Source organism: Homalodisca vitripennis, chromosome 8, assembly GCF_021130785.1.
Source record: "Homalodisca vitripennis isolate AUS2020 chromosome 8, UT_GWSS_2.1, whole genome shotgun sequence".
Classification (NCBI taxonomy): domain Eukaryota; kingdom Metazoa; phylum Arthropoda; class Insecta; order Hemiptera; family Cicadellidae; genus Homalodisca; species Homalodisca vitripennis.
Window position 1 is genome coordinate 51,952,180 of NC_060214.1, and position 12,778 is coordinate 51,964,957.

Genomic DNA, 12,778 nt, shown 5'->3' on the forward strand with positions numbered 1-12,778 from the left:
GGCATTGTATACATTGCCGAGTGAATCCAGGCAAAGTATGAAATAAACTCATTTCTTAGCAATTGTACAAACTTTGCCTAGGCATTGTGTATAATGCCTAGGCATTATATAGAATGTCGAAAGTTTTGCAGGCAAAGTATAAAATGAACAACATTGTTAAACATTGTTTATTGCAAATAACAAACATGAAATGTATTAAACATAGGATCTGAAAATCCTCCTATTTTACTAGAGTAAAATTTAAAAGTGAAATATTAATTTAAGAAATTACTTGTTACAGCAGGAAAGAGAACTATGGCACTCCGAGTTGCATTTTCGATTGTTTTTAACACAAGCACATTGTTTGGTTTGACATTTAGTTTTGCAAGTGCATCTCACAAATCCTTGGCCGCTTCCTGTTGACTGAGCTGTTGCAACGGTACGAAGTCCTGTTTCTTGATCAGGCACGTCTTCTACTCGAACTAGGCTTTTTTGGCAAACTGTAAACTGTGACCTTGGGTACAGTTGTTTCAAAACTCCGTTGGCGGTCCCTAATTTGTAAAACCCATCTTCTGTCGTATCCATGACCACTGCCAGAATATATATTTCTCAAAGTCACCTCTTCCTTTGTCAACGTCAGGAATTGGAACACGAACAGTGACTCCTTTGGTGACGGGGGGAAACTTTTTATCGGAATTAGCTTTCATTTTCTTAGCTTGTTTTTCAAGACAAGCTTTTGACCTCTTCCTCTCTTTATCAATATTTTCCGAATTAAAACAAGGGACACACAACAGGGTTTTTTCAGTATCATCACACTCCTGAATTGAATGGCCACATGAAAATATGTATGTCCGCTAAACATTTTGTGCAGTTTTGTTTCTCATTAGTTTGCTGCAAACAAACGCTACACATTTGTAGAAGGCTAGAACTGACCGAGACATCAACGGTTGCCTCATTAACTTCTGAAGTGTTATGATCGGTTTGGAGTGGAGGTTCTAGACTTGACATTGTTTGTGATTCTGTTGTGTGCATGTTATTAACCACTCTTTCCAAATCTTCTTCGCTGTGAATGGAATCCAAAATGTCTCGAGGCAGAGAAGATGTTGTAAGACCGACCTTTACTTTACAGCCGAAGAGAGCCTCATAGGGCGTTCTTTTGATTCCTGAATGTAAAGCTCTATTTTTCATAAGTTGCACAAATCTCAATCCCTCACTCCAACGGTCAGTTTTTTCATCTTGCATCCAAGTCGAAATCATGTTTTCAATATCTTGGTTTGCACGTTCTACACTACCCTGACTTTGAGAATGACGTGGTTTGCCATGAACGATTTTTAAAGTAGGCCAATAATCTTTTAAAATTGTAAACTATTTTGTTTGCAAACTCCCTTCCATTGTCTGACTGCAATATACTTGTGCTCCAATGAGAGTAAAAATATCAACTAGGTGATATGCTACTTCCTCAGCGGTTTTAGTTTTTGAGAGGCTTAAGAATCACAAATTTTGTCAAATGATCCTGATAGACCATTATGAACTTAAACTCCCTGTCGGGCTGTGACTGGAAATCAATTAAATCTACTTGACAACGAGAATTAAATTCTGATGAAATCAGGGGCTTTACTACCACTCCTCTTTTCGAACCCTTTAGTTTCTTCTGACATGGCTCACACAAACTAATATATAGCTCAACATCATGACGTTGTAACATTTTTGTGCTTAATATCTAGCTCTTTTAACATTCGATCTCTTCCACCATGACCAATAGGTACATGAGCTTCATGGAGAACAGTAAATAAATCTGAATCGTGGACATAAAATTTTACAACACTGTCTCCTTGTTGTAATGGGTGTATTAGTTTTTGCACATTTTCTACGATCATTACATCATACCTGTTGAGTAGCCAGTAGTGACGAGGTTCCTTTCTGGGCTTGGCCTTGGCATCTTCGACCTCCAACACCAGCTTCTTATAGTCGTCTTCAGTCAAAAAAACACTATTTTTAGCACTTGCATTCCGAATTTTTACAAGTTCGGCACTAAAACGAAGTTTCATTAGCGATAAACGATCACTAGAACTACTGATACTACTGTTCACTTGTGACATTTTCAAGCAACAATACAGTGGCACGACAGAACAGAACTGAAGCGTAGGCCTAGCACAATACTGTGGCGTGACGGAACAGAACTGAGAGCAGCGTTTATAGCGGGGATGGGCGGGGGGAGTAGGTGAGGCAAGCACGTTGTAACTTGAAAACAATAGAACAGACAGATTTTTAACTCTGCCTGAACACCAGCAGGCATTCTATAGAATGCCTAGGCAAAGTATGAAATGTTTAAAATTTCACATTTTGCCTGCTTACTTTTGGCAATGTATAGAATGCCTAGGTATTCTATACAATGCCTGATTTTACACTTTGCCGGGTAACACACACACACACACACACACACACACACACACACACACACACACACACACACACACTCACACATATATATATATATATATATATATATATATATATATATATATATATATATATGACATATGGAATAATTTTGTATTCAGCAACCATATTGCAAGACGGTTTCAAATGGGATTGAACTGTTTTCGTGCGGGTTTCTATATTATTATAGCATAATCGTCATACATACTGCCATAAATGCAGTAATAATCCATAAGTACTATATTATACCCAGAAGCAAATTAAACAGATTTTATTAAACGAAAGCTATCCAATAATACAGACTCACAAATCCAACAGTATTTACCGCCAATGAAAGTTTTCTTTCTTGTCTCAAAACTTTGCTGAAACCGATAACTTGTAACAATGGAAAACGTTGTGGCTAAGTGGAAGCTGATAAATTAAACGTATCTTCGACAACAGTTTACAAGTCAGTAACCCACACATTAATTAAATACTTTTAATACCTAACTTTACAGTTTTCTACCTTAATGACTGACATTTTTAAATTGATAAAAATAATTAGGCTTGAAAATTAGTATTTCGCTTAAGCCGTAAGATTTAGAAAAATATTCTAATATTATATATAATAAATCTTTGACGAGTCATAAAATTCATTAAATGAAAACATAAAATGTTCTTATTTTGTTAAAATGCCTATTACCAGATATTTTAATTAGCATTTGTGATTTTTTTTGTTATTGATTATTATGGACTCCACAGGGCCTTAATGAAATCGTGACATCCATTCAACCGTACGATTGTTTATCCTGCAGGTAGACAAATATTGACAGAAAGGTCCTAGACACGTGAAACTAGGTTCAAAGATGAATTAGTAATGATTATGAGGTAAACGGGCAGTCTGTTTGTCAGTCTGCCTATGTATTAACACTTTCCTTGCGTTATATGGGGTCCTTCGATTACTTTGCAACTGTTGATTTTCCACATATAAATTAAGAAAGTGTGGTAATGAGCTCTTGGCCATGAAGTTTGAAATCCGCATCCTGCTGAGTGTTGCTTATTTTTACATTCACAGCTAAAAAAACTTTAAATTTAAAAAACTCTAGTAGCACAAGGGAAAGAAACCTTACGAGTCATTGGAAGAAGAGTTGTCGCTGTGATTCAAAGCAAGGTTTTAGCATAGCGAAACAGAACTGGATTTTGTTGCCTAATCTGTGTAGTTTTGTATTGTATTTGACTTGCCAAGTATTGTCCTTTAACGCTACGTATTAATAGCTCCCGTGTCTTTCTTCTTTTCACAGGTTATGATATATTCTCACTACTTTATTGAATTTTGGGATTCATAATAAAGTGTACTTTTCTGGGTGAAAAAAGTACCCGATTCCGTTGTTTACGCAAACATTGGTAATTTCCGTTGATGTCTTTTGTTTATTCCTATAACTACTTTTATGTCCTATCCTCATACAAATGTTCTTGTAGACAAAAAAGAGTAGATCTATTTTTTTTCTGAAAATCACAGATTTAAAGCAATGATTAACTTGTATTTAGTATTATGAAACATCCATAATAAATCTAGATATGGATGAAAGGCTACTTTGATATCCAGATTGTTTACTAATTTGAAACCAAAACTAAATATATATTAAAATATTATTATATGTGATGCGTACAAAATTCCACTTCTAATATTCAGAAAGATTACCTAATTTTGATTTTAATTTACAGGAGATACTAAAATCCTTAATGTCCTTATTATTAGTAATCTTATCAACCAAATACTGGGAGTTTGCTCCCAAAATAAAAAAAACAGGCACGAAAATTAACGGATCGAATACAAAATGTTATACATCTTTAATTATAGAGTTTGTCCCAACAGTCCTTATTTTATTTATTGTATGGAAGAGATGTCTTTTGAAACTATTGTACTTATGTAGATATTAAACACCTTACATTATTTGGTGTTTTATTCTGCATTCTAACTCATTTAACATATGTTATTAATCGGTTGAATTACTAAAATATATTGAATAATAAATGCATTTGTGTTTTGTAATAACAAATAAGTATCATACTCTAATTACTGCTTTTGAAATGTACACTACTTAATTAAATCCGTTTTTATATCAGTTTTGACGTTTTAAAATATTACAAAACGTAATAGGTCCTTAAAAAATGAGTTCATAACTACTTTTAAACGTGAAAACTAAACTTTGTTTCTAATACCTTTTCATTTCTATTAGCAAGTTGGTGTGGAGACGAAAAACGTACACATTCAGAACATTAATTCTATTCTAAGTGGGAGAAAACCGATTTCAGAGGTAATTTTTACCCAAAAAGTGTACAGTCCCTCTTGGATTCAAGAAACCTGGAGGTTACGTTACATTAAACTGAGCCATTAAAATCTACTTTAGTAATTTTCACAGATTTCTCATCACCAGTAAAATAAACGCAATACTTTTTACACAAGATTGTGTTTCTAAAACCTTACTTAAATTGCAAATTTTTAAGATACATTAGTTCCAAAATGTCTATTAGTATCCATTTTAAAGTTTCGGCTATTTATTTTTATAAGGACACTTTTTGTATTCATCTTCGCTTGATAGAGTTTTAGTAAGGAAGACAACTTAAATCTACTTACTTAAACCATTCCGACAGCATTTCGATTCTGATCTTTGCTTCCTATACTAAATTACACTCCGTCATTGCGCAAATTTATGTTAATCATTACCGGGGAAATCAATAGTTAATTTCCTTAATGTAGGATTATATGAACATAGTACAATATTATTTCACTTATATGTAATATAAATTTTAATTGTGTTTGTGCTAAATTCACGAATACGAGATCCTACATAATAGGAAGAATGAAATGCATTGCACTTATACTTTTCAAAGACTTACTGTATTTTATGCCCAGTAAACTATATATTTAATAAGAAGAAGGTCTACTTATATATTGGCTACATACAGTTATGCGTAGTTTCATTGTAATAAATTAGTATTTACTTATATAAATCCAGCCATTGCCATTGAAAGATATTTCTAACATTCCATAGTGTATAAGAATGAACCTACCAGAACTAGCAGTGAAGCCTACCATATTAAATAAGATCTTGAATGCAAACTGAAATTGATTGCATATGCTGTATGTTAATTACGATAAAGGTTAAACTACTTGGCTTAATGGAAAGACCAACTTGGTTAAGTAGTAAATTGCTATGCATTACATGATAAGCCACAGTATACAGACAAGTAATATGTTCTGTATATCATCCATCTGTTAGCACTAAAAACAAGCTGCTTTTGAGAGAGCACTTAATCTGGCTCACACACAGCCATCTGAAATACCCGACCACTTGTTGCTCTGTATATAGTGTACGAAATATATCAACACTGTCACATGATGTTTGCTGAAAGAACCGTTAAAATGACACGGTCACAGTCATTTGATATATCTTTCATCTTTGTTTTTGATACATTGAAAGTGTTCAAAAAATAGATACATTTTAGAAACAGGGTTAAGCTAGTTAATATGGTTCAATATTTTGGAGTCTCACTACACTAAAGATAGATTATTAATAAGAGAGATTTTATTTCAACACGAACCCGGCAGCGAAATATGCCACAAAAGGGTGTCACAAACTGCTTTTGGTGATATAATTAATTATTTCAATAATAAAATAACCTAGGTGTCAAATTTGTGTTCCTAAGCTTAACTAGTATTAGATATAGAAAGTTTTTATATTAAAAATAGTGGCTAGCTGCTAAACGAAACATCTATGTTTATCTATCACTTTTTGTCTGAAATTATGAAATGTGTTACGTACAGAAGTTTGTGACACCTTTTTTTGAACACCCTGTATAGTCCTACGACTACTATTAATCAAATACTTCTAGAGAATTATAGGCTTTGCTTTAGCAGGTCAATATAACTATGTATTAGGATTTTTTATATCTGAGGAGAAGGGTAGACTTCAATTCTTGAAACTTAGTTCCCTGTTTTCGTGAATCTAACGCGCACAAATTTCGGAAATCCGAAAGGATATTAGATTCTTTAAAATTATACAATATATTTAATGTAATCTTAAATTACAAAAATTAACGTTGGAGTCTAGTTTAGTGTTAAGTTTCTTGAACTCTAAGCCTCCCTAAATGAGGTAAAATAATCCATAAACTGAGCATTAGTGTAAGCATAGTTAGTTAATTTATGTATATTTTAACACGTGACAGAGAAACATAACACATTAATAAGTAAACATGCAGTAAAGTATTTAGGTTGGAATGACCTTATTTAAAACAAAAGCAATAGTAATGTGGTTCATAATAATAGATTTTTATTGTTTTAAAAGGTTGCAACAATTATTATTGGGGCATGAAGAAAATTTTTGTAATATTTATATAAATCAGTTAGGTTACTAAAGGTACTAAGGCGCAACATATTAAGTCGGCTCGAAGGGTGCATATTTCTTAAAAAACAGCAACGTCCCATAACATTGAAATGCGTCAAGTAGCAATTCCAATTCACTAATATCACAGGTCCTTAGATGCATGATAAAGAGAAAAGGGTTTTTTTCTCTTTTATTTTTTTTCTTTACCTATTTATTCTATGTATGAAGTTTCTTTTGGCAATTGAATGTTTGAAAAGATAAACAAATTTCGGAATTGCCAAACGTTATGTATCACAAAAATAATGTTTTGAGGATTATAAAAGGCATGTTTACGTGTGTTTAAAATACCCGAAAGTGATTTAAGTCTATACAGGTGAAAATTAATCCATGAGCAGGTCACGAGCACGAGATGTCAAGAGCACTATCAGATGTAACACCAGCACAGGGGAAATAATGAAATTAACAAGAACACCAAAGTCCTCACTTCCTGAGGCCTCGCGGCGTGTCGTCTAAAACGATGAGTCAGGGAGGCAATGTTTAGGAGGGGAACAGGTAAAGGCAGCCGCCTTCGGCCGTATGACGTAGTCCTAGACCTTATTGTCATGGTGTCTACAGATTTTTTTGGTTCAGCTTCGTTTGATTGTTAAATTGTAAGGTTTTATGGTTAATCATGTTTTTAGCATTGTCACCAAAAGCCGCGTAACTTCAACCGAAGGTTGACAGCGGTGGGTCTATTAACTCTATGTATGATGCCTCAATATTCATATCTTTTTATATTGTTTAGTTCTCAAATGTAGTTTTTTTTGTCTCGATTAAGTACTCCATATTACAACAAGATGTTATACTGTAAAATTAGTTTTTTATATTTTGTGTGCCATTTTTTTTTTTTGTTTATATGAGACATTGTCTATAAGAGTGTTTTGTGATTTTATAACGCTTGTTCTTTTATTTTTATTATACTTTCTGGCTACTTTCCTAAGTTTTTCGGATAATCCTGAAAATAATAAGAGAGGGACTTGTATGTAAATTTTTCTTTTGTTTCATTTTCCGACTCATCGCTTTTTATATTGCTTCCGTCTCCTTTATTTATGATCAACTGAGGGTGTCCACTTTTTCAAAAGACACAATTTAACGTTTGTTATTTCTTCTTTTAACGCGTCTGAGCACGGGCTCTTTGCTCTGTCCATACAAAGAGTATGCCATTCCTTCTTTGAAAGATTTCTGACATGTCGGTTATAAATTTAGATAGTGGCTCATTTTGTTTCTTACGATAAACTGTTATCTTGAGGACGTTCCTGTATCTTACTACACACATCCATAGAGGGAAGCATTTCTAATTCTGCCTGCAATGTTTGGCAAATGGAGGGAGAATTGCTTTTCATGTGGAAAATAATTCATTGACTTCATTGAACATTATCCACCCTCCATATACACTCTTTTATGATCAATTACATTAATGAAAAATTTACCTTCATCACAATACGTCGGTTCTTGGTCTTCCATTTTTCAGTTGGTATGCTGATTGTTATTAATTTGTCTGGAAAATTTAAAAACTCAATTAAAATCATTAAATCTGGATTTGAGTACTATTTCATATATTTTATGCACTAATAATCGGAGGAAAATAATAGTCCTGATTACATATTTTACTACCATAATTATTATTATGTTAAAATGGATTTGCTATCATGTTGTATTTTATTTATAACAATTCATCAGTATCTTTTTCATTTCCACAAAGGTTTACAAGAATATAAAATACTTTGCAATATCCATATTTTAAAAATTGAGGCAGAAATATTAACCGTTATTTTAACAGAATTGGAAGACTGTAGTCCTCAGGTATTTTACAAAGCCCTGGCACCTAAATCGCATTCCAAACTTCTGAAATTCAGTGTGTATAACTTGAAAAATATTATTCCACACTTACAACAATTTTATTACAGCAAATTATTAATTCCTATTAATGTTCTGTAAATACAAAGTATAATATATTTACATGTACATAGAATAACCAGCAAGTAAGAGACTATGTATTTTTTTATTATGTGTACAGCTATATAAATAAAACAATTTAAATTCAGATTTACTTTGTCATTGAAGTTATTGCGGTATATTAGTTTAGAGATAATATACCGTATAGCAATGTTATAATAATTGTGCTAGCTGGCGACCACCACAATAAAAAAATAAAACGCTACAACTAATGTAAACACTGTACTTAAAATTTACGCTGTGAAAAGAAAGATCGTTTCCTAGTTATGTTTTTTTAGCAAGGCAATAAAAGAATATGAAGGGCTGAGAAGAAATTGTATTATATCAGCCGTTACATAATAAGCTTTCTCGTGAATTGAAAATACCGGGTTTAAAGCTACACTCGCTCTTCCGAAGCATTTTAAGTAGTTTAATTTAAACACTAGAATTTATTCTAAGAAACCCTAAACAATATATTTTAATCAGTTAGTTATCTCTCTTATATGACCAAGGTATGTGTAATCATTATTAAATAATTTCTAAATATCAACATAAACCATACACAGAAAATGTCACATTTGTCAATTGTAGCTTTCCCGTTAGTATTATTATATTAATCTAATATTATAAGCCAGTACGTCACACGCTGTATTGTTTCATTGTAAAATGATATTTGAAAGTGGTAATGTTTGATGTAATGATGTTATCATGATACATGTGGTACCGTGTTATTAGTTAAAATCCCATAAGACCTAGCTCATTTTTCATAAAATCATTTGTTTTATATTTTCTCTTTGCCTAGAATAATGTAAAAAAATTTGCTAACATTCTTAAAAATCCAAAGGAGTATTTTTCACCATTACACTGCTCATTATCGTCTTTATGTGTATAAAGTACAAAACATTCCAATAAACAATGTTAGGGAATAACAATTTATCGATTGAAAAAAGTAAATGATCTGTTGTTCAATCCGTGGAATCCCTGCTGTACATCCCAAGATAGAGATCTGATTTAGGTTAATGCCAGAGTTAGCACATTTTTTAATATATTTTCTTAGATAATAAATTGGGTTATACAGTATACAGTATACAGTATACAGTTATACACTAGAAACTTATACAGTTTTAGTGATAGTAAAAAGTCGTGAGACAGATATTTGCTTATCTCCCTATCAAATATTTGTCCAAATATGAATTAAATATGTAACACTCTTATTAGCCTCTAAAATTACTGTGAGTAATAATATTGTTTCCTATGTACAAACAATTGAATTTTGTTTAAAATTAGTTCAGATTTAAATCAATGTTTCATAATTGTATTATTCATAAGGGTCATAATCATGTTCGTAAGGACTATATTCTTAAAAGATTGTATGTTAGTAAATAAATTTGTATATACTTAATACTGTATGAGTTGTTCATTCACATTGCGTGATTCCATCCCACAATACACACACATTCCGAAATGAAAGCTCTTCCAGCCCACAAGAGATAAACTTCACTAAAGCAAAAAACTATGACATTCTGATCAGTTATGGTTTCACAATTATTCATCATCTAAATTAAAAATTGCTAGAAATCGGCTTTATTAAAAACATTGTGCTTTAACGAATTGATGCACAAAGTATGGTTTAATATTTGTTATATTTGAAATAATATATTTGACTTAAAATATTAAAGGAAAAGAATTTCAGAATAAATATGCTAGATGAGGGTTGTATAAAACTAGTGCAAGGTTGCTTTTAAAACATAATTTGTTGGCTTTGTAAGAAGCGGAGTCGCCTTTGAAGAACAACGTTCATTTTTAATAGGTAGCGCAAGTTTATTGTTTCATCCTTCTCGAAGATGAGATACCGCAGAAATTATTTTCCTTAGCAAAACATTACAATCTGTGGGTTTATTTTTCTACTGACATGACTCATATTAAAATATATTATGGATTATAATATCATTTAAGGAAAACCTCTTTGGTATATGAGTGTTTTAAAACGTGTAACAATGCTGTTTTACCGATAATTTATATAAGAAACTGAATTAGATGGAGTATATACGTATTTGTATTTTACAGCTGTAAGACTGAAAAGCCGTTCATATTTTCCATGTTTTTCTAAGTTTTCATAGTCAAAATATCATTCAAATAAATTTATTCTTTTGCAGTTAGTTTCAGGAATACAAATCCTGTTCCGTCATAATTATGCCTTTCCTGTAATTGGGATTCCTTGTTTATAAATGATATGCTACTTGTTGCATTGCAATATGTAATTCTGGCACTAACATTATAGCTATATTTTGGTAGAGTACGCTGGTATTGATCGTTCAGTAGGGATTGAGCGTAATAAATAGGTGGGTAGTTATGTATATCTAAATTACACTACTTTTATTCATATTTAAAGGAAAATACATTTCTTCTGAGCAGTTTATAATATTTAATTTTAAAAAGTAGCTTGATGAAAGAGAGAACCTATAACCGTTACCTCAAAACTTTACTTACTTCAAGCGAGTGATAAATATAATATTTAAAATAATTCTTCTAAGGTAAACATATGGTAAGCCACTTTGATTGGATTAATATTGCCGCTCAGGACAACGGATAAACACTGGTGCTTGTTCTAACTGAAGGCTTGTTATAAGCAACTACGCTGATGTCGACTGCATCACTGTTCTGTCTAATCTTGTTAGAAGACCCCTATACGTGACATTATTAAAGAAAATAAAAATGAAAACTCGGATCAACAATCTTCTCGTTCAATTTATCAGATTTAGTTTAACAAATCCATATGCAACTTATAATTTACTTCCCCTAAGTTTAGTAAAAATCCATTTTGCCCTGGAACGTTATTCCTTTTGTCTCACAATCTGAAAACAAATTCTGGGTTAGCAAATGGTTCATGCAAAGAATTTTTAAACTTTGGTAAAAAAAGAATAAAAATAAAAAATGCGTTTCTTAACGTAGTTATAAGAAAATGATTTTGTCTCTACATGAAAATTCTTATATTTCTAAAGCTTCGTGTCATTGGACATATGGGTCTCGTAATCTTTTAAGTAATATTCGTAATATTCATGTAGAACAATGCATTAGCTATTTAGAGCTATGCATTGTGCGGATACCAATTCTAATTCCAGATCTTCCAAAACCTCGTGTACTAGGACAACGCATTTCGATCTTGGGCACATTTTGATCCTGACATTGTCCTCTATACAGATTAAATGGCTTATACTTAGAATTGGTAAGATCATTTTTATAGAAATTATTATTTTTAATGGTTTCGTATATATTCATAAGTTGCTGATTTGTAAATATTCTTAGCAGCAGCAGTAATTAATAAACGTTAACAACTAAATCCATATGATTTAATCAGGCTTAAAAACCAAATGAATTAGTAGGCTTAAATTATTGACATAAGTAAAAAATCTCTTTTTAAGACAATGTAAAGGTCACAATTGCTCTGCTTGACATTCTTTGTAAGTAAAACCAGTTCGGTGTATAAATGGTACTGAGGTATTACGTAGTCTAACTAGTCGCAGGATATATTGATTTATTTTATTAAAATTAAATTCCAGAGAGACATACACTTATATATTCAATGCAAAAACCTTGTGCTTATTTGATTTAAAGTAATTACCTAGTTTATATCTATGTAAAGCAATCTCCATAGTATAATTCACTTTTACAGTTATAGGTACTTTACATGAATATATAATAATTCCTACAAGGATTTTTTACGCAATCTTTGAATAGTCTATTGAAATTTTATTGAATAGAATTGCATCCATACGAACTATTTAGATTTTGTTTGTAATGATGTCCTTGACACAGATAAACCTTTCACTCTATACCGAAATGTAAAAGCAGTTAAGTGGAGTCAAACTAATTCATCCAAAAGCACACCAGGAATGTAAGAAAAATTTAAGAATGAAACAGTTTTAAAATAATTTTTTGTGCTTTAATATCATCATAGTTAATAACATATTTTAATGAATTAGTGTTATAGTTCATCTGTTTTGGCTTTATTACTTGGA

General features: G+C 31.7%; 1 protein-coding gene across 1 annotated transcript; it reads right to left on the reverse strand.

Annotated features, from left to right (window-relative positions):
- Positions 1-789: 789 nt before the first annotated feature.
- Positions 790-1,294, reverse strand: LOC124368156 (SCAN domain-containing protein 3-like). Its single transcript, XM_046825432.1, has one exon. The coding sequence runs from the start codon at positions 1,234-1,236 to the stop codon at positions 790-792; it is 447 nt and encodes a 148-aa protein (XP_046681388.1). The 5' UTR covers positions 1,237-1,294.
- Between the last annotated feature and the right edge of the window lie 11,484 nt (positions 1,295-12,778).